This window comes from Brachyhypopomus gauderio, chromosome 16, assembly GCF_052324685.1.
Source record: "Brachyhypopomus gauderio isolate BG-103 chromosome 16, BGAUD_0.2, whole genome shotgun sequence".
Classification (NCBI taxonomy): Eukaryota; Metazoa; Chordata; class Actinopteri; order Gymnotiformes; family Hypopomidae; genus Brachyhypopomus; species Brachyhypopomus gauderio.
The window spans coordinates 11,316,223-11,338,242 of record NC_135226.1 but is presented as its reverse complement, the minus strand read 5'-3'; the positions used below and the strand labels follow the sequence as shown (position 1 = coordinate 11,338,242).

Sequence of the window (22,020 nt, the reverse complement as noted above, 5' to 3'; positions counted from 1 at the left end):
TCGAGAGGGAGGCAACCCGGTCACGAAATCTAAGGCGACGTGCGTCCAAGGTCTCAACGGAATAGGCAGTGGACGTAACAAACCGGCCGGTTTGGTATGGGTCACCTTGTTTCTGGTACACGTCTCGCAGGCGGTGACGAAACGAGTCACCTCTTGATCCATCCCGGGCCACCAGAATCTACCCTGGAGGAGTTTCAATGTACGTCGTGACCCGGGATGAGCAGCAAAAGGTGAAGTGTGACCCCACTCCATGACCTTCTTACGCAACCTAGGGTGGACGTAGAGACGACCGGATGGGCCACCACCAGGCCCCGGGTCACTGGTGAGCGCTTGTTTGACTTCAGTCTCTATGGCCCACTGCAGGGGTGCCACGATTTTGGAAGCTGGCAGCACGGTGCTAGGCCCAGAGGTGTCAGGAGGCGACTCCCACTGGCGGGACAGAGCATCAGGTTTGGCATTTTTTGTGACCGGACGGTAGGAGAGCGTGAAGTCAAAGCGTCCGAAAAACAAGGACCACCTGGCTTGTCTGGGGTTCAGACGCTTGGCCTGCTGGAGGTAGGCCAGGTTCTTATGGTCAGTCCAGACCAGGAAAGGGTGCTTAGCCCCCTCCAGCCAGTGTCTCCACTCTTCGAGGGCCAATTTGACGGCCAAGAGTTCCTTGTCCCCCACGTCATAATTGCGCTCAGCTGGGGACATGCGATGGGAGTAATACGCACACGGATGGAGCTTAGGAGGGGACCCGGTTCTCTGGGAGAGAACAGCACCTACCCCGTAGTCAGACGCATCGACCTCAACTATGAATGGTAGGTCGGGATCCGGCATGCATAACACTGGTTCAGAAGTGAACTGAATTTTCAGGTCTTCGAAAGCTCGCTGGGCTTCGGGAGTCCAGACGAAGGGACCGGGGCTCTTTTTGGTGAGAGTAATCAGGGGAGCCGCAAGGGTACTGAAACCCTTAATGAAGCGGCGGTAGAAATTGGCGAACCCTAAAAAACGCTGTACCAGACGGAGTGAGGTAGGAGTGGGCCAATGAGCAACGGCCCGGACCTTGGAGGGGTCCATGGCCAGAGTGTTCTGGGCGATACGGTAACCTAGAAAACCTATTTCCTGGACATGAAACAGAGATTTTTCTAGTTTAATAAACAAGTGGTTTTCGAGGAGTAGTTGGAGCACCCGCCGGACGTGTTTTCTATGTTCAGTCTCGGATTTACTGTAGATGAGGATGTCATCCAGATAAACAAAGACGTATCTGTCCAGAGCCTCCCTTAGTACTTCGTTAATGAAGCGCTGGAACACGGCCGGGGCATTCATTAAACCGAAGGGCATGACAAGATACTCATAATGACCTGAGGGTGTGATAAACGCGGTCTTCCACTCGTCACCCTCTCTTACCCTGACTAAGTTGTAGGCACTTCTCAGATCAAGCTTAGTGAAGATTGTTGCCTGCTGGAGGGCCTCAAAGGCAGTAGCCATGAGGGGTAGAGGGTGACGATCCTTGACCGTGATCTTATTAAGCCCCCGGTAATCGATACAAGGTCTGAGTCCCCCGTCTTTTTTCCCCACAAAGAAAAACCCTGCTCCAGCGGGAGAGGTTGATGGCCGGATGAATCCGGCTGCCAGGGCCTCCTGTATATAAGTCTCCATGGCTCTACGTTCAGGTACGGCCAGGGAGAAAAGACGGCCTCTAGGGGGACTAGTGCCTGGCAGTAGCTCAATGGCTATGTCATGAGCCCTATGAGGAGGAAGGAAGCCAGCCTTTTTCTTGCTGAATACCTCTCTGAGGTCGTGGTAAACAGCAGGAACCTGAGTTAGGTCAACAGGGTCCGGAGAGTGACTGGTAGTGGTTTTGGGGTTGCTCTTTAGGCATGTTTTCTTGCAGATGGCTCCCCAACTACGGACTGAACGGGAAAGCCAATCTACTTCTGGGTTGTGGCGTTGGAGCCAAGGAAAACCCAGAATCTGGGGCGCGCTAATGACATAAAGGGCGAGCTGTTCTTTGTGACCCCCAATACTCATGTCAAGCGGGACAGTCTGCTTATTGACTTCGCCTGAAGTCAAGGCACGTCCATCAACGGCCGCTACAGACAAAGGCTTGTCTAGGTCAACAAGCGGAACCCCCAGTTCTTTTGCCAAAGCGACGTCTATAAAATTGGCAGCAGCACCTGAATCAATAAATGCCAAGAGGTGTTTCCCTTCTGTCCCTCGCCAGGTAAGCGAAACGTGTATGAATAAACCATTGCTAGGAGGGTTTGAGACCGGGCCCGCCAGGACCTCCTCAGTTACTGGCGGACCGCTCCTTTTCCCTGTAGCTCGGGGCATTTTTGGAGTTTATGCCCTTCGCTACCGCAGTACAAGCATCTACCCTCCTGAAGGCGCGCTTGTCTTTCTTGCCTAGAAAGACGTGTGTGAGCTAGCTGCATAGGCTGCGGCTCGTTAACAGCCTCACGTGGCTCTACAACGCGTGTGGTGTCAGGCTTAGGTGTAACTGCCTGATGTTGCAACCGTCTAGCATGTCTACGTTCGCGGTAACGATTATCAAGACGCACAGTGAAAGCGATCAATGCGTCGAGATCAGAGGGAGGATCCCGAAATGCCAGCTCATCTTTGAGCTCATCAGTTAACCCTTCCTGATAAATTGCTGTGAGTGCGTCAACTTCCCATCCGCTTTCTGAGGCTAGTGTTCTGAACGCCAGGGAATAATCAGCAACAGACATTTTACCTTGTCTTAGGCGCAAGAGACGAGACCCGAGTACACCCCCTGAGGATGGATGGTAAAATGCGCTCCTCATAGCTGCGGCAAAACGCTCGTGTGTAGTGCATACTTCTGCTTGTGCTTCCCATAGAGGGGTAGCCCAAGCCAGAGCTCTTTCTGTCAACAGTGCTACCACATAAGCCACTTTAGCACGCTCAGAGGGAAACCTGGAGGGCTGCTGCTCAAATATTAATGAACACTGCAGCAAAAATCCTCTGCACCCCTCAGGATCCCCTGAGTAGCGGGGTGGACACGGAAGAACAGGTTCAAGGTGTGGAGCTAAAACAGGGAGTTCAACAGGTCTAGCGGGAGGTGTAGGTGAAACTGCAGCAGAACCTGCTAGGGTCTGTATGGCGACTGTAACGTCATTAAGTTGCGCCGTAATCTGTCGCAATACCTGTTCGTGGCTGCCAAGCAACTGCCCTTGGTTAGTGAGGGCAGCTCTTAACTCCGCTGTTTCGTGCTTAGCGGCTGGATCCATGTTCAGGCTGATTCGTTCTGTAACGCGGGAGTACTGGGAGGTACTCACCGCGTATAGTGATAGAAGAAAGGTGGATCCAAGTGCCGTTTAACAGCACAACAGCGTTTGTCAGAACAGAACGTGAGTGCGAGAGTTAAAACACGAAACACAACCCAAATGAATAAACGAAAGCAACGCGGAAAAGTCAACGCGAGAAAATAAAAGGAAAGTCGTGGAAGCACGGTAAAACGATAAACAAAACCCAACGCGGAAAACTCAACGCGTGAAAAATAAAGCTCAACCGTAAGGAGACGGGAGAAACAAACAAAACAACAAACGTAACTTAAACAGCGCAGACACAGGCAACGTGAAAACGAAACTAAAGATGCCAGAGAAGGTGGCTGGCCAGAAGGCAGAAAAACGCCGCAGCAAAACAAAACCCCTTCCTAAAATATAAAGTCAGAATAAAGACAGAAAGAAAAAACAGACTTGGGAAAACTTGAGGTAGGTCAGAGCGACGCAGGAGATAGAATCTCGAAGAAGAGAAGGAGAGACAGAGAGAGAGCGGCGACGAGACACCTTGTAACTTGGAGAGTGCAACTTCGGGGAATGAAGGAGCAGGCTGATAGCGCGAGGGCAAAACCGAACGAATCAGCAATGATCCGTTTCCCACAGCTTCCTTAAGAAGGCTTCAGACAGCTGAAACAGATCATTGCTGATTACGCCCCGCAAGTCTAGGACTGACTCGGGTGCCCCTCCTGGTGGTGGAGGGAGTGGCATCCGAGCCAGCCCTGACATACTTTGGAGCAAGTCTTATTATTTGACATTCAAATGAATCCGAAAACCCAACAAAGTGAATTGCCAGGGGGTTTGGTCCAATGGCCCTTTGACTGCAGGAAGGAGGAATCACGGGGTTTGGTTAAAAGCTAGTGGGATGGTGGGATGCTGGTGTTTGGATGTAGGCTGGGGAGCTCAGTGGTGTTTCAGCTGTTCATGTAGAATTGTGTGGCACTGATGTGCAAAATGAGACACCCGTCAGAACAGTGACCTCAATCCCATGAGATGTGAAAGTGAATGAGTGTGTTCAATACCACCCTTCTCTTCAATACCACCCTTCTCTTCAATACCACCCTTCTCTTCAATACCACCCTTCTCTTATCTCCAGCTTGCTCTTTCATTCCCTCATACTTCCTCTTCTCAGTTCCCTCTCTCCTTCTCTCTCTCTTCTTCTCTCTCCCTCTCTCCTTCTCGCTCTACCCTATTTCTCTATGTGGTGCTCAGCTTTGCAGTTGATGTCAGTGTGACAGCAGCCCAATCAGACCAGTGCCCACCAGTCTACTCAGACCAGTGCCCACCAGTCCACTCAGACCAGTGCCCACCAGTCCACTCAGACCAGTGCCCACCAGTCCACTCAGACCAGTGCCCACCAGTCCACTCAGACCAGTGCCCACCAGTCTACTCAGACCAGTGCCCACCAGTCCACTCAGACCAGTGCCCACCAGTCTACTCAGACCAGTGCCCACCAGTCCACTCAGACCAGTGCCCACCAGTCCACTCAGACCAGTGCCCACCAGTCCACTCAGTCCAGTGCCCACCAGTCCACTCAGACCAGTGCCCACCTGCTCTTTCCCTTCCTTCCTCTGTCCCAGAGTTCTCTGTGACTAGGTCACTGAAGTGATAACACAACCTCAGAGAGGCTCAAACACATAAACTACTCCAGCTGGGCACGTGGCCACCAGACAGCTGGCTGCACCTGCCCTACTTCCACACATATGTCTGGTCTTGAGCCCTGCATGTTGGGGGGGGGGGGGGGGGGGGGCATGGGGGAGGGGCATGGGGGAGGGGCATGGGGGAGAGGCATGGGGGAGGGGCATGGGGGAGGGGCATGGGGGAGAGGCATGTGAGAGGGGCATGGGGGAGAGGCATGGGGGAGGGGCATGTGAGAGGGGCATGGGGGAGAGGCCCAGCAGATGTCTGACCTCACGAGCTCTGTTACACTTGGCTTAGTCCTCATCCCAGATGTGTGTGTGTGTGTGTGTGTGTGTGTGTGTGTGTGTAGCATCTATAAACGCAGCAGGCTGTAAGAGGTGTCCATCCCTTACATGTGTTTCTTGAATCCCAGTGTTTGGCTTGAGCCAAGCTTTAGCAGTAGAGCCATAACATGTGAAAGGCTGGAAATGTCGACTGTACGGTTACTGAGTACAGATTACTGAGTGTTTACGCAGGGTTTCACAGCATCTCCAGCAACTGCTTTCTGTTCTTCTCTCAGTTGTAAAAGTACTAGAACTAGTATCTAAGCAGCTGTGAACCGTGTTTCCAAATTCCACTCAACGGCTTTTTATTAGCAACAGCTTTCCAGGCTTTTGTAGAGAACTTCTAATTCTTAATATTATCTGCAGTTCTCTCAAAGAGCTTGTTTCACATGTCTTGTGTTTTAGTATTCAGTAGTTGAAATGACCATATGCAGGGAATGGACTGAATGGCTTAATTAAGGTGCTCTTTTTATTGAAATGCACTGAGATGCATTTCTATTGTCACTGTGCCCGTAATGAGCCTGGAAAGGTTTTGTCCATATACTTAAACAGCCAAAGAACACCGTGCTCCTCGAGATCTATTTTATACAGCAGAAAGTAGGTGGATGAGGTTACAGAGAGTTAGACAGCAGTGACGAAGGACGACTTCATCTTCATCCGGGTTTATACCTGAATCAGCATGACAAAGAGATACCCCAGCTGGCTGTTAAAACCTCACACCCCAACACACACTGTTCTATTCATGTTGTGAAGCAGGGCTCAGAGTTAAAGGTTAAAAGTTACGAGTTAAAAGGGATCATGATTAAGAGTTAAGGGTTCCTGGTCAAGTCTAAAGCCTGGTTTATACTTTCGCGAGTGACTGTAGCGCGCGGCTCCGCCCACCTCGCGCGACCCTGCGCGAGCGGTGTAGGCGTTTATACTTTCGCGAACGTCGCGAGCGTCGCTGCAGTGTTCTCCGAAACGATAGGTGGCGATAGGTGGCAGTGGAGAATAAAAAACCCCTGCAAAACCGGTGAAAGAACATTTTACCTGACCAGAGACCGTATATATACACCAGGCATCAAACATAAATATGACTTTGAAATGTTGTCCGAAACTATATGTGGTAGTATAAAGAAACACCCCTCAAAAAAAAGGGAATGAACATTTACCTGACGCATTTTAATGTTGCTTTGTGTTTCAGGTTTGAAAAGTGCTGGAATTTAGGCTAAAGTACATTAAAATGTTGAAATTACGTTAACAAATACGAGCCTCTTGTAATTCCAGGACGAAACATGAGAGAACGTGAAGACGTTAAGATTGGGCGTTTTGAAAATAAACAACCATTAAATAATGTGATAAAAAGCGAATTATTTCGAGTACATGTATAAATATTTAACTTAATTAAGTTTAACGTGCTGGGAAATATTGAAATGGACCTTTAAAGTGACGTACAAGTGCTTTAATTTCACCTTGTTTAGGTGTATGAACCCGGCAAACATGACTTTGTCCATCGCGCTGAAGCGCGGCGCGCGCGCGAAGTTACAAAATTCGAGAGGTGCACGGCCCTCGCGCACGGGCGGAGCCACCGCGATTACGTCATTTTCGCCGCGCGGACCCTCGCGCCGCTCGCGGCGCGTCGAGTATAAACCAGGCTTAAGGCCTCCTGAGGACCTTTGTACAAATCACAACAAAGTTACAACTCCCCTGCTCCTAACCTGTCTCTCCTGCTAACCCGTCTCTCCTGCTAACCTGTCTCTCCTCTCTTTTGTATTTCTCCGTTGGTCTGCATCCCCAGCAAGCAGGAGTCTGAGAGAGTGGAGATGAACAAGCTGCGTCAAAGTCTGCGCAGGAAGAAGCCCACCTACGTGCCTGAGGCCAGCAGGCCACACCAGTGGCAGGCGGATGAGGAGGCCGTGCGCAAGGGCAAATGCAGCTTCAGCGTCCGGGTAGGGAGCATGCAGGGTAGGGGGCATCTCTGGGTAGGGGGTCAAGGCTAAGGGCATGTCTGGGTAAGGGGCACGTCTGGGTAGGGCACATGTCCCTTCTTCAGCTGCCCCACCCCCCTCCCCCATAAGTCTAAACACACTGACACAAGTGTAAATACACTGTCACTTCTCAAAACTACTTTTGGTCAAACAGGCCTCGAGAAGTTGACACTGGTTCCTAGGTGGGAGGAGCATTATTTTATCCCCTGTCAAACACAGTGACACTTCCTAATCTTGGACGTACGTGCGCTGTCTAACGAGGTTGGTTTTTTTCCCACCACATGCGTTCAGTTATAGTGTGGGCAGAGGTGGTGCTTCATGGATCTTGAGAAAGCGTGTGCCTGCCTGAGCCCTCCATGTTTGGGAAATGTCCTTTGACAGGCGAGAGCCAGGAAGCCAGTCAGTGGGTGGGAATCATCTTAACAGCAGAAGATGGAAGAAAAATGGGATAAACAAAAAAAAACTGTAAAATCAAAGAGCCGCATGCTAACAGGTTTGTAAAAGTCAGCCACACATCCGCAGTGGCTGAACGCCACGCCAGCAGTCAGGAATCGTGTGTGTACCTGCCGTAGATAAAAATAGTGAAGGTGCATAGGCGGTGACTGTGGAGACATGCGCTGACACTTTCAGCATACTTAAAAAAAACAACCTGGTCACCTGCTCATGCTAACCGAGACGTATCTATGTTGGCAGACAGCAAGCACACGTGTTCCTGCAGAATAGCTCACGTAATTAAATTCAACATCATTGCCTCTGCTGCCTGAGGCTTCCAGAGTCTCGAGGAGACGGAGACGTCTCTGTCCTCACTGCACACGTCCAGCCAGAGCTGTTCCAAACGAGCTGTTCCTCCCTCGTTCAGTACCAGCTGTACTGATCCACACTGTCCGCAAAATTATTTCTGTGATTTATGTAACGTGTTGCAGATTTTTAATGGTCTGGAACCACAGTTAGAGCATGAACATAGGGTGTATGGTGGGTCTGGTATTTGTCCTAAAGCATCACAATAAAACATCTGATGGAGCTCAGACAACGCTGTGGGTGGTCCACTGTTGTCTCTCTCTCTCTCCTCTGACTCCCACTCTCCTGTTCTCTCTTTCTGTCTCTTCCTTTCCTTACATTTTTCTTCTTTTCTCTCTCTCATTCATTCTCTTGACAGTATCTGGGCCTGGTGGAGGTGGACGAGTCTAGAGGGATGCATGTTTGTGAGGAAGCTGTAAAGAAGCTCAAAGTGGTGAGTATCTTGGAGTACCTGAGGACCCGAGGCCTCCCCCTGTATATCCCATATCTTTGTAACAAGCAAGACTCGTAACATTTGACCTAAACTGCTCTCTGAAGAAGAATAAGTGGAACACATGGAGGGCCTCTCAGTTATGCTTTTATGAGCTAGTTTTATATACTATAGCTAAAGCAGCAGTTCTGTGCTTCTAATGTGAAGAAGAAAGTCTGATGAAACACAGGGCAGTGTTGTGGGGAAAAGCCCCAGCATTGAATCTGAGCAACGGACAACCTCCTTGGTGAAGTGTTGGGACTGTTGGCTGTAGCTGGTTTGGTGAAGTGTTGGGAGTGAATGGTTGGTTTTGTGAAGTGTTGGGAGTGTTAGCTGTTGCTGATTTTGTGATATGTTGGTGCGATGGCTATAGCTGGTTTGGTGAAGTGTTAGGAGTGATGGCTGTAGATGGTTTGGTGAAGTGTTAGGTGTGATGGCTGTAGATGGTTTGGTGAAGTGTTAGGTGTGATGGCTGTAGCTGGTTTGGTGAAGTGTTAGGAGTGATGGCTGTAGATGGTTTGGTGAAGTGTTAGGTGTGATGGCTGTAGCTAGTTTGGTGAAGTGTTAGGAGTGATGGCTGTAGCTGGTTTGGTGAAGTGTTGGGAGTGATGGCTATAGCTGGTTTGGTGAAGTGTTAGGTGTGATGGCTGTAGCTAGTTTGGTGAAGTGTTAGGAGTGATGACTGTAGCTGGTTTGGTGAAGTGTTAGGAGTGATGGCTGTAGCTGGTTTGGTGAAGTGTTAGGAGTGATGGCTGTAGCTGGTTTGGTGAAGTGTTGGGAGTGATGGCTGTAGCTGGTTTGGTGAAGTGTTAGGAGTGATGGCTGTAGCTGGTTTGGTGAAGTGTTAGGAGTGATGGCTGTAGCTGGTTTGGTGAAGTGTTAGGAGTGATGGCTGTAGCTGGTTTGGTGAAGTGTTGGGAGTGATGGCTGTAGCTGGTTTGGTGATATGTTGGTGCGATGGCTATAGCTGGTTTGGTGAAGTGTTAGGAGTGATGGCTGTAGATGGTTTGGTGAAGTGTTAGGTGTGATGGCTGTAGATGGTTTGGTGAAGTGTTAGGTGTGATGGCTGTAGCTGGTTTGGTGAAGTGTTAGGAGTGATGGCTGTAGATGGTTTGGTGAAGTGTTAGGTGTGATGGCTGTAGCTAGTTTGGTGAAGTGTTAGGAGTGATGGCTGTAGCTGGTTTGGTGAAGTGTTGGGAGTGATGGCTATAGCTGGTTTGGTGAAGTGTTAGGTGTGATGGCTGTAGCTAGTTTGGTGAAGTGTTAGGAGTGATGACTGTAGCTGGTTTGGTGAAGTGTTAGGAGTGATGGCTGTAGCTGGTTTGGTGAAGTGTTAGGAGTGATGGCTGTAGCTGGTTTGGTGAAGTGTTGGGAGTGATGGCTGTAGCTGGTTTGGTGAAGTGTTAGGAGTGATGGCTGTAGCTGGTTTGGTGAAGTGTTAGGAGTGATGGCTGTAGCTGGTTTGGTGAAGTGTTGGGAGTGATGGCTGTAGCTGGTTTGGTGAAGTGTTAGGAATGATGGCTGTAGCTGGTTTGGTGAAGTGTTGGGAGTGATGGCTATAGCTGGTATGACACTCCTCTACTGCACATGGAAGCCTGGCATGCTCATAATGCTCCACCTGCAGGGGGTGTTGTGCCAGAGAGGTCAGCATCAACACTAGGCCACAGAGTCAGCCCAGTGACTGCCTACTAACTCAGTGGCATTTCCTTTAATTCACAAAATTATATGGTGGCTTTGGTAGGGGAGAGTGTATCCTCCTAAAGCCGTGATGTGTTCATGAAGAGAGAGCACCATTGTTTAGTTGGCTTTGATTTCTGATGTGGCTCTATATTGTACATATGGTCCTCTATACATTCTTGTGATGTCTTTGAGTCACTTCCTTTTAAGGGGTTTGTGGTCAGTGCACTTGGGGAGGACTTTTTTTAATCTATGCAGATCTCTGCAGGTTCCTGTTGTTCTGCAGGGCTGCAGGTTCCTGCCTGCTTTAGTGATTGTTTGCTTCTCTCCAACACCAGGTCATAAACATTTCCCTTCTCCCCATCCCCTGTTCCTGAACACTTCTCTCCATCACCTGCTCCTGAACACTTCTCTTCATCACTTGGTCCTGAACACACCTCTTCTTTATGGTTAGCCCCAGACATTTCCCGGTGTCCCCTACCCACTTTTACTCTCCTCTCCTTTTTTCCCATGGGGTCGCCTTCTTTCTCTCACCCCTGTTCTATTACCCCTGCTCTATTACCCATGCTCTACTACCCTAGCTCTCTTACCACTACTTTCCACTGCTGTGTATTTTCTAAAGTTGATGTAGTTCCCCACCAGGTTTTTTCTGTTCTATTTACATCCTCCATGATTCTTCATTTGCTCTCTGCTCCTCTATTTACATTCCATCTCCTCTCCCTCCATCACTCACTCTCTCCCTCCTTCCCTCACTGTTTCCTTCTCTCCTATTTCCTTCTCTTTCCCAGACACGTTCACCCACTATCCAGCTCTTAGTCCAAGCTGCTGCTGCCCCACTCTGGTCTTAATGAGTCTTGTCTTTTTGTCTGTTTTTTCCACATGACTTCAGCACATCTAAGCCTGGCTATTACCAGTTACCACACCACTGTAATCCTTTCAGAAAATAACCACCCATTTTTAACAGTTCATCTTTAAAAATTATTCTAAAATGATTGTTTAACAATAATTTATCATTCATTTTGAGTACTAAGACTTTTTGTAAAACCTTCTACCCCTTTCTCAAAACTGTCAACCCAAAATCCAAACTGTCAGTCCACACTCACACAACATGACTCAGGGATCAGCCCTTCAAAAATGTATTAACTGCTCAAAATCAAACAACATTTTCACACAAAGGCTATAAGAATAAAATTCCTGCAGAGCATTCATTAAACATTCATTACACATTCATTACAGATTTATTACACATTCATTACACATACTTTACACATTCTTTACACACAGCAAATGTAAACCTGGCATTTGTGTTCTTTCATCACTGCAAAGTTCTGGTGACTACTCAGCTACTTTATGACAGTTCAGTGCTGATTTCTCTCCTTTGAGAGAGAACTGTGAGAGGACTGAGTGGTGACTGGTTTGATGTGTCTGAAAATGCTGTGTGAGATCACCTTCACTTTGCAGTAATCACTAGCAACATAAAGGATACCGAAGAAGAAACTGTAGGATTTATCTGCAGGAACAGATAAGGCAGAAGGAGAAGGCAGGTGTGTAAGGAGAAGGCAGGTGTGTAAGGAGAAGGCAGGTGTGTACGGTTTTAGTGTGCTCCACCATCTTTTGGCGAAATCCATCTAGTCCCAGGAAGTCTTATGTCCCTGTCAAGGTGCAGTTGTATTGTATGGTTTTGAATTTAAACATTTGGGATTAAAAAGTTAGGGACATATTTTGAAAATGTTTGAAAGTGATTTTGAGACCCTAATGTAATTTTGTTTCTGCTGACAGAGTGGAAAGAAGACAGTGAAAGCTGTGTTGTGGGTCTCTGCTGATGGTCTGAGAGTAGTGGATGACAAGACAAAGGTGGGTCCAGCTCTTGCGTTCATGTCTTGTGAAGACCCTAACATGTCCACTGTGAGAACACTGCCAGGAGGAATGGGGGAGAAATACTGGTCCCAAACCAGTAATTCACAGATGAGCAGTTTAGCTTCTGAATGGGGCAGTGAGAAAGTAAGAGAGAGAGAAGGAGGGAGAGAGGGAGAAAGAGAGAGTGGAGTGAGAGAGCAGGGCAGAACAGAGCTGTGGTGGAAGTACAGTGGGGCTGTGTGGCCTCTGACCGCCAGTCACATGACTGACTCCACAGCCCAGTTACAGTCACATGACTGACTCCACAGCCCAGTTACAGTCACATGACTGACTCCACAGCCCAGTTACAGTCACATGGCTGACTCTACTGTCCAGTTACAGTCACATGACTGACTCCACAGCCCAGTTACAGTCACATGGCTGACTACTGCCCAGTTACAGTCACATGACTGACTCCACAGCCCAGTCACAGTCACACAGTCACACAGTCACTACTGTGTAACCACAGCGGCCCCACAATGGAGGTGAAGGATCAGACTGTTGATCCCTCATGGTCAGTGAGGGATTTTTTTTGTAGGAACACAGAATTGTGAAGTATATGGCATAGCAAATGCACAAAAGCACCTTTTTACTCTTAGTTTTTTTTCGAGTGAAAGCTCCATGTTATCTTGCACAGAACCAAGATGTAAAGATTTCCCAGCAGTCATTTTCCAGTTATGCTGGGAACATTTATCCCCAAAAAACAGCAGGAAGCAGGAAACTGGAACACACCCCCTCACCCGTCAGTAAAGGTAGGCAGAAAGCCCCAGGGGCCTCACTGCATTGTGAATGCTGTCGTCCACTTTCTTTTCAGCCGGTCAAACGGGAATGAAGCACAAAGCGGTCTCTTTGCCATTTCCTGTAAATCCTCCCCTACACAACTAGGCATTCATGCCCCCCCCCCTCTGTGTTTCTGGTAATCCCTCCCTGTGAGTCAGCGCAGAACCCCCCCCCCCCCCCCCCTTCTCCATATGCCACTAGGACTCCCTGAAGCTCTCTCTCTGCTTGCCTGCATACATACTCAACCCATGCAAACAAGTTGGGGTCCAGTCCTGACATTTAAGAACCCCAGTGTCCCTAAGAAGCCTGATATGACTCTGAGCGTGCTCCCTCCCCAGCCCCCCATCAAGCCACCGTGTCTCCCTCCCAAGACACACACAGCCTCTTCTCGCTCTGCCTGCAGGCTGACCCACTGAGCCGCTGGGTGGCCGGTGGCGAACAGACCCCCCATTCTCCTGCCTTGGTCCTTCTCTGTCCTGTGATGGACAGCCATGCTACTGTGTGAGGTCCCTCAAAGCGATTGCCCTCTCCACCTCTCTGCTATTAGCCAGTTTACTGTATGTCCATAAGTACAAATGTAATTCATTGTTACTGTGTGACAGTATGGGCACCACACAAACTGAGGAAAAGCCTTTATGTTGTGTCAAAAACAGATTTCTACATATAAAAAAAAAACAAGCAAGATAAAAGTGAGAAAAAAACGAGAAAACAAAAACATATGTTTTTCTTCATATGCGCTTGTTTCTTACAGGACCTCATTGTGGATCAGACCATTGAGAAGGTGTCCTTCTGCGCGCCGGACCGTAACTACGACAAGGCCTTCTCCTACATCTGCAGGGACGGCACCACCCGCCGATGGATCTGTCACTGCTTCATGGCCCTGAAGGACTCGGTGAGATTGGGCACGCAGCCACCGGCACGGTGGGATTAAAGGGGTTATGGTGATGGAACAGGCTTGCTTGGGGATTCTGGATGTGTGGGAAGGGGCAGGTCACAGCCTTCATGGGCTATCAGCCTGCCATTAGCAGCTCCAGGCAAAGACCAGCATGGCTGGTGTTCATTCAGCTGTCATGTCCTGGGTTCTGAATGGAAGCTCTATGTACCCAGGCTTGTGGAGAAGTGCTACAAAGGTCAGGGCAAGCCCTCCACTAAAGAACCCAGCACCAGTTTCACTGTGCTGCCTCAGCTAGTTGCATTATGCCTGGTAGGCTAGGCCTGAGACTTGGCAGTTCAGTAGAACAGGGCACTGGAGCAGTTCAGTAGAACAGGGCAGAAGATCATTGCAGTAGACCAGGGCAATAGAACGGCGCTGGGTGTTGTAGTTTTTGGCCCACGGCTAAAGCTAAAATGATAGCAGATGTGAGAGCTGCGAAGTGACGCTAATGTCTCTCTGGTGGTGTGACGCTAGCGTTTCTCTTGCAGTGTGATGCTAACATTTCTCTTTCGGTGTGACGCTAGGGGTTTCTGTATAAGTACGACGGTAGAATTTCTCTTTCGGTGTGACGGCAAAGTTTCTCTTTCAGTGTGACGCTAGCGTTTCTTTTTCAGCGATGACGCCTGCGTTTGTCTTTCGGCGTGACACTAAATCTTCTCCCGTGACGTGTTGCTGATGTTTCTCTGCCGGTGTTAGGGAGAGCGGCTCAGTCACGCCGTGGGATGTGCCTTCGCTGCCTGCTTGGAGCGGAAGCAGAGGCGGGAGAAGGAGTGCGGCGTGACCGCGTCCTTCGACCCCAGCCGCACTTCTTTTGTTCGCGAGGGCTCCTTCCGCATGTCTTCGGCCGGGCAGCAGGGTGACAGGGAGGACGTCATGAAGCAACTCCAGGACCGGAAGAAAGGTCAGCGTCACAGGACACTGCACACTGCAGCTGGGCCACTCAGCATACCACAAACCAAACTGCAACGGACTAGAGAACCACACACATTACATCCAGAAAAAAAGATGAAATATTATAATTATTGAAGATACACATCCTTTTAAGGAAATAAAAATATTTCATTGTCACATGATACCTTCACTGACTAAGATGAACTAAATGAATTAATACGATAAAGCACAGGCTTTTCACTTGATAAAGAACCTGATGTTATATCTGATGGTATTGGCTGCGGGTAATTTCACTTTCTCTCCGCAGAACCATGCACTATTCCTGCAGTACCGCCAGGGAGCGCCTCGCCACCAGAGGGCGCTGCCACGCATTTGGAGCGGACGGAGCCTGGCGGGCCCCACGCAATCCCGCGCCGCCACGCCCCCCTGGAGCAGCTAGTGCGACAGGGCTCCTTCCGGGGTTTCCCTGCACTCAGCCAGAAGAACTCGCCCTTCAAACGGCAGCTGTCCCTGCGCATCAATGACCTGCCCTCCACCCTGCAGCGCAAGACCGACTTCCAGGCCAAGAACCCAGGTGCGCTAACCTGCCTCTGACGCCCTGCCACACACTGTATTTAAACCATGTGCAGCTACGGAGACGCACCTCTTAGTCACTGAATTCGGGTGTCTCATTCAAGTGGGTTGTGCTTCACTATATATTAACCATGGTGCTAAAGTAGGATACCACTATTGCAACAAGTCAGTTTGTGAAGTTTCTTCCCTGCTTAGATATTCCAGTGAGTGGTATTATTAAAAGGGTAAGCATCTTAGAAAAACACCAACTCAGCCAGGAAGCATCAGACCATGTAAGAGTGTGGGCACTGAGTGTGTAAAGACCATGTAAGAGTGTGGACGCTGAGTACTGAGTGTGTAAAGACCATGTAGGAGTGTAGACGCTGAGTACTGAATGTGTAAGGAACATGAAAGAGTGTGGGCACTGAGTGCTGAATGTGTATAGACCATGTAAGAGTGTGGGCGCTGAGTGCTGAATGTGTAAAGAACATGTAAAAGTGTGGGCACTGACTGCTGAATGTGTAAAGAACATGTAAAAGTGTGGGCACTGAGTGCTGAATGTGTAAAGAACATGTAAGAGTGTGGGAGCTGAGTGTGTAAACATTGGCAATGCTCTGCTGACTCAATGGCTGCAGTATAATGTTATATAACCCCATATAATGTTATGTGGGGTTGTCCAATGTCTCCCAGAATAGTGAAGGGGAGGGACGAACTCCACCTTAACGTCTAACGTTAACATGATGTCTTCCCATTGTAAATCCACAGGCACATAGTGACCCTTGTGTACATGTGAGCCCTAGGGTAGTAGTTCTGCTGGTAGTAGAGCGGGCCGCCTTTGCCAGTCAGTTCGGGCTGTCAGCACATTTATTAGATAAAATTTTTATGTGTAAAAGCATTTTTGTATCTGCAAGTTATTATGTGCAAAAAAACCCTCTTTCATGGTGTAGAAACACTAACATAATCATCAGAGTCATATAAATGCAAATGTCCAACTGGATGAAGCCCACTTCTCCGGCATACACCCTGCAAATCAGTGTTGCGTATAAAATCCCCCAGCACTAAATGCTAAGTGCTTGAACTTTTACGCTTCTTGAGCCGTGAATCGCTGGGTTTCCCTGCAGTTTTGTGCATGCCGTCTCCAGGGCAGTGCTTCACAACCCGAGACAGCAGCCACGTTCTCTAAAGAGCCTCATCCCTCTGGCCACACAAGAGACTAACATGAGGATTAGTTTTAGCATCAGCAATGGTTGGGAATTTCCTTTGCTCTGCCGGTCGGATGTCCGTGACCACGTCATTTGTCCCCAGTTCCTGAGATGGACCCATCGGTGGCGGGAGAGACCGCGGAGGTCGACAGCATCAACACACTGTGCAGTCAGATCGACAGCGCTCTAGGCAGTCAGATCGACAGCTCACTGTGCAGTCAGATCGACAGCTCCTTCAACAGGGGCACGGATGAGCACTGCGTCAAAGCCACCAGCAATGGCAGCGTCCCCCTCACCGTCCCCCTCACCGTCCCCCTCACCGTCCCCCTCACCAGTCCCCCTCCTTCTGTTCCCCCGCAAGGTAACACACACCTACATGTGAAGCACGTTGAGCTGCAAAGTGTATTTCAAATGTACAGTAATAATAACAATAAGAGGAGGATGAAGAATGTTCTTCGTACTTCTTGATTATTTAAAAGTCAAAGTGAAATGGAAATAAAAATAAGTTTCGACCTTTTGGACTTGATTCCGAAGTGTAGAAGTTCCATCAGAATATAAGTGCATATAAGTATAAGTGAATACAAATCTACAGTATATAAGTATGTAGTATAAGTGATGTGGTATAAGTATGCAGTATAAGAATGTAGTATGTAGGTGATGTTGTATAAGTGAATATAGTAGCGGTGACATTTTCTTTTTGTCGCTCTGCCGTCACAGCTGCACCCTTGTGGCTGCGGATGGAGCCAGCCATGCAGTCCCCGCCCCCTGCTGTGTCGTCCCCGCCCCCTACCGTACAGTCCCCGCCACCCATCTCCGTCGGCCACAAGCGCACGCCATCCGAGGCCGAGCGCTGGCTGGAGGAGGTGGCCAAGGCCGTGAAGGCCCAGCAGCCTCCGCCCGTGCCCGTCATACCCCCCCCTGTGCCCGCGGCCCCGGGACCTCTACCCCCCTCCATGCAGGCCTTTCCCCTGGCCTTTGACCCCATCCCTGCCCCCGTGGGCACATATGCCCAGTCTCTCCTTCAGCCGGCGTACGTGCCCATGCAAGCATACGTCCCGACTGTGGCCAACAGCATGACGTACCCCAATGCCAGCGTGCCAGTGGTGGGCATCACACCCTCACAGATGGTGGCCAACGTCTTCTGCAGTGCGACTGGCACGACCGGCGCTATCGGCCTCGGACTGGGGCCCAAGACGGGCGCGCTGGCTGGACCGACCTCCACCGTCCCCAGTCCGCCCCTGCAGGCGTCATTTACGTGCGCTCCAGCCGTCAACGGACTGCCTCACGGCTCGCATCTATCTGGCAGTGCCGTGGGCCCCACCGGCCTTACGCACAACGGCTCAGCCACCGGTGGGAGTGGCAGCGGCAGCAGCTGGCCAATGGAGGGCCAGCAGACCCAACACCCAGCCGACGCCCAGGAAGCAGAGCGCTTTGAGGCCAAATGGGTGGCGCTGGAGTCCAAATCCCAGCCCAAGGCAGCCAACCCTTTCACCAATGACTTACAAAAGACGTTTGAGATAGAGTTATAATCCCCTCGGGTCGGGCCAGGCGCCGTAGAACCTGACACAGCAACCCGCCGCTTTCACTTCTCCTCTTCAGTCTGTCATAGTGAATTTTGGCTGAATGCACCTGCCCTTTGAGACCACCCTCTTCCTCTTTCCTGTCAGTCACACTTCACATGACTTCTGACTCTAGATCCAGGAATCTCGTAGAACCCAGGACAAGCCACCACGCCATTATCTTACTCAGAGAAATTCCCTTCTGGGCTTGAGCTTAGTAATGGCCCTGGTTTTGGCAAGCCAATCATACCACCATCAGTCAAAACCTGCAAAAGAAGCAAACGTTTAATTTTTGAATGGCCAAAATATCTATTTATGTTTTATTATATTGTAAGAATTATTTTAAATCTAATTTGTACTTGGTGGAATGACTCCATTTCAGTTTCCCTGTGTTTATTTTTTATTGAACTGCATGTAATTTGGCAGCAGGGAGAAGATTTGACTCCCCAAACGAGAGATGGTACGATCAGAGCTGTAAGGAGGGATGTGAGAGAATGTACATAGTACCCACACTGCATCCATCCCCACAACCACACCCACCTCCACAACATCCACCCCACCCCCACCCACACACACACACACACTTCACTACAGAGCTGAGGATGTGTGTTAGCATAACCTCAGCCATGTTGCAGGCTATGCATTTGAAGCTTCATATAGGTGCAGAATGATAAGATTATATCGTACAGATGCCATAGACGTGTGTTTGGGGACTGCTCTGTTCAAGGCTGTTGGGAAACGTCTGAGTTTGGACACCGCAGCAGCTTTTGAAGCAGCTGAATGTTCTTAGGTCTTCTTCCAGAATCTGACAACACTGTCAAAATTTCAAGTCCAGTTTCTTTTGGGTTAACAGTTAAACCCAACTTGCATGAACTTTTTTGAACTGAAGCCTTTAAAAGGCCTTTTGGGGTGAATACTGTAAGTACTGAGAGACAGGTACAGTCTCTCTCAACAGTTTCAGATACTAACCCCACAGACAGCACTGTTTCAGATACTAATCTCACAGATGACACTGTTTCAGAGCTTAACCCAACAGATGGCACCGTTTCAGAGACTAACCCCACAGACAATGCTGTTTCAGAAACTCACTCACTCTTTTCAAACAAACAAAATAAACAAACACTTGCACAAACACATGCAGCCCATATAGCTTTAAAGCTTAACACGGCACTGAGGCAAAATTCAATTTGGTTGGATTCGGAGCTTTACATCTGAGGATGGCAGACAGTGGTTGATAAAGTGGACTGTGTTGACAAGCCCCCAGAGGAAGGTGATAATGTGTAGTGGTGTTGCATGTGGAGTGACTGTGGCCATGGCGAGGCGTACTGCTGTCTGGGGGAGAGTTGGGGGCTGTGGCTGGTCATGCTCAGAACTGAACCTGATGGACTAGACTGGAGTGAGAAAGCCCCTTCATCCCAGGCTCACATGCTGAACACATCCTCTCTGAATTACAGCGTGTTAATAAAGATCTCTCCTAATTACAGCGTGTTCATAAGAGCATTTTACACTTCTTACATGATCTGTAAAATAAAACAATAACTCATATATCAAGAGCAAAATCATATGCATATATGTACATTTTTTGTGATAGATTCACTGTCCAGCAGTGATACCACCTTTAGCCATGTATCAATGCCCATAGAGTCCTGCTGAACATCACCACAGCCATCACACATTTTCATGTTTTCAGTTGTTGCAGCGAGGCACATTGTTGAGTTGCAGTAGTGCTGCACGGCCTCTGGTGCGTGGCCTCTGGTGGTGCATGCTGGCTCTGTTCTCAGTTCAGGACTGGGACGTGTTTGATAAGACGCTGCTCTGGAGCTTCTCAGAGAAAAGGCTACAAGCTAGATCTTCAAAGGCAGACTGCACACTGTGCAATACAGGTCACTTGAATGAATTATATGTATATATATATATATATATATATATATATATATATATATATATATATATATATATATATATGTATGTGTGTACAGGGCAGGTCTACTCTATTTACTACCTGATTCACTAAGACAATACAGCTGCCATTTCCCAAATTCACAATGGTGCCGTCCAGGTTGTTCATTACCAACTGCAAATACAGGGTCAACCAAGCAATCCGGGCCCCACAGGGACTTTACCTGGGAGTTGCTCTTACCAAGGAGAGCGTGTTCATCAAGCGTGTTCGTCAAGCGTGTTCGTCAAGCGTGTTCGTCATGCGGTGTCACCACTGGCCTCGCGGACAAATCCTGTTTTCTTCCAAATGTGTTTCTGTATGGTGTGGCCCTGCGTAAAGATGTGATGGATGACGCGTTCCAGCTGACTGCTCTGGGTTACGCCATGCCTCCCCCACAAAAAGAAATGGATTAATAAATGTAGTTTTTTAATTTTCAAAAACAAGGGAACTAAATTACCTCAAACTTGATTGTAAACTGTAGTCTAGTGATAACAAACCAGTGGAGTTTATTTTTAATCTTTATTTACAGAAGTTTGTATTTAAACCTGCATATTTGTACTGTAATTACACTGTAAAAAGATAAATAAATAATATAATATAAAAAGTCATTTTAATTGATGATTTGTACATACATTGATGATACTGAACCACTTTCACATTTTAATGTTGATTTGTTTCCTGCCGCTCTGAAGCTCAAAGGATTCCAACATGATAAAGTACAGAGGAGCACCAGAGCGTCTGTAGGCACCTCCTGAGGGAGGTGTCCAGGGGCGTGAGGGGAACAGGAGGGGAATAGAGGTGGTGGCTGAATCAGCCAGGGTCATGGATATAAACTACAGTGACAATGGCCTGCTCCCATGAGTCATAACCCATCTGGATAGACAGCAGTTTTCTTTATAGGAATCAAGGCATCTATCACAGGACATACCCTATCCACGAAGATTCCTATTCCTGTAGTAACCCAAGAAACATTTCTAACACAGATTCCAGTTTTGTGGAGTAGAACGTGAAGGGATGTTGTCCAGTGATTCTGGGACGCATTATGCAGGTTCATATCAGTATGACGCATCTCAACAAGGAACAATTCACTTCCATCCATGAGAGTTCATCTGGATCCAAAATAATGTGTGTCCTTCCATTAAAAAACAACAAACAGGTGTTCAAACTGGCCAAGTGGTGCAGTAATGGCAATAATGGCAATAATGCATAAATGTGTTGGAGCCAGATAACTCATCTCATCACACAAATGCAGCCTCACAATGGAGCACAAATATAGACTTCCCATAGTGGAGAAAACACAACATTCCCAAACAGCCCCATAGTGGAGAAAACACAACATTCCCAAATAGAAAAGGAGAAAACACGTTTCCAAATAGCCGCATAGTGCAGCACAAATACATCCCAAGACAGCCTGATAGAGCTGAGGTGCCGTGAACCAAAAGCTGCCGCCACTAAGATCAGGTAAGCACAGCTGTAATTGTAGAATGACATCTAGTGGTCATTTGTAGTCACTACAGCCCCAACACCGCAGAGAAAGTGCTTTAGGACAGTTACCTTCAATAAGCAAAATAAATAAATAAACAAAAGGAAATTAAGGACTTTTTCTTTATAGATCATAGAACACCATCATAGAACACCATAGAACACATGGAACCTAGTGTTGTGAAAGACTTGAGCATTATTATTGTTATACATTCAAGCAGAAGCTACCTTGACTAAATTTACATGTGTATTTTAGCTTGTATAATTAACTTTATTTTTCTCTATTTAAATTGTTTTATACTTGTTCTTTGTTTGTAATGCATCATGGATTGTCTTTTTAAATATGACGTACACTTGGTAACCTACAGTGAATAAAGGAAAAAAAACAATTCTATGACGAAGATAATAAATATACCTTTAAAACTCTAAATATTAATCTCATTATGAGTAATAACAACGGCTCAAATCATTATTTTAAAGACGATGACATCAATGATCTATATTATATTGATATATTGTAATATAGATCATTGGATGACATTCCTGGTACTGTGCTGCTGCCCTCTGGTGGTAAATTATGAAACTCACGTTAGGGGTTCTTTTAGATGGCGCCAAAAGACCAAAATAAA

At 48.1% G+C, this 22,020-nt stretch overlaps 1 protein-coding gene across 4 annotated transcripts in view; it reads left to right on the top strand.

The window, feature by feature from the left end:
- Positions 1 to 20,517, top strand: part of numbl (NUMB like endocytic adaptor protein) — a 49,853-nt gene extending 29,336 nt beyond the window's left edge. For 3 of the 4 annotated variants that reach the window (XM_076976100.1, XM_076976098.1, XM_076976099.1), the window contains exons 2-9: positions 7,023 to 7,173; positions 8,369 to 8,443; positions 11,936 to 12,010; positions 13,584 to 13,724; positions 14,463 to 14,667; positions 14,965 to 15,231; positions 16,515 to 16,772; positions 17,129 to 20,517. In XM_076976100.1, coding sequence (XP_076832215.1) covers positions 7,048 to 7,173; positions 8,369 to 8,443; positions 11,936 to 12,010; positions 13,584 to 13,724; positions 14,463 to 14,667; positions 14,965 to 15,231; positions 16,515 to 16,772; positions 17,129 to 17,940 — 1,959 coding nt within the window. In that variant the 5' untranslated portion in view covers positions 7,023 to 7,047 and the 3' untranslated portion in view covers positions 17,941 to 20,517. Of the gene's footprint in view, positions 1 to 7,022; positions 7,174 to 8,368; positions 8,444 to 11,935; positions 12,011 to 12,689; positions 12,805 to 13,583; positions 13,725 to 14,462; positions 14,668 to 14,964; positions 15,232 to 16,514; positions 16,773 to 17,128 lie in introns of those variants that run through there. The other variant, XM_076976101.1, reaches the window with a different exon arrangement.
- The last annotated feature ends 1,503 nt before the right edge of the window (positions 20,518 to 22,020 follow it).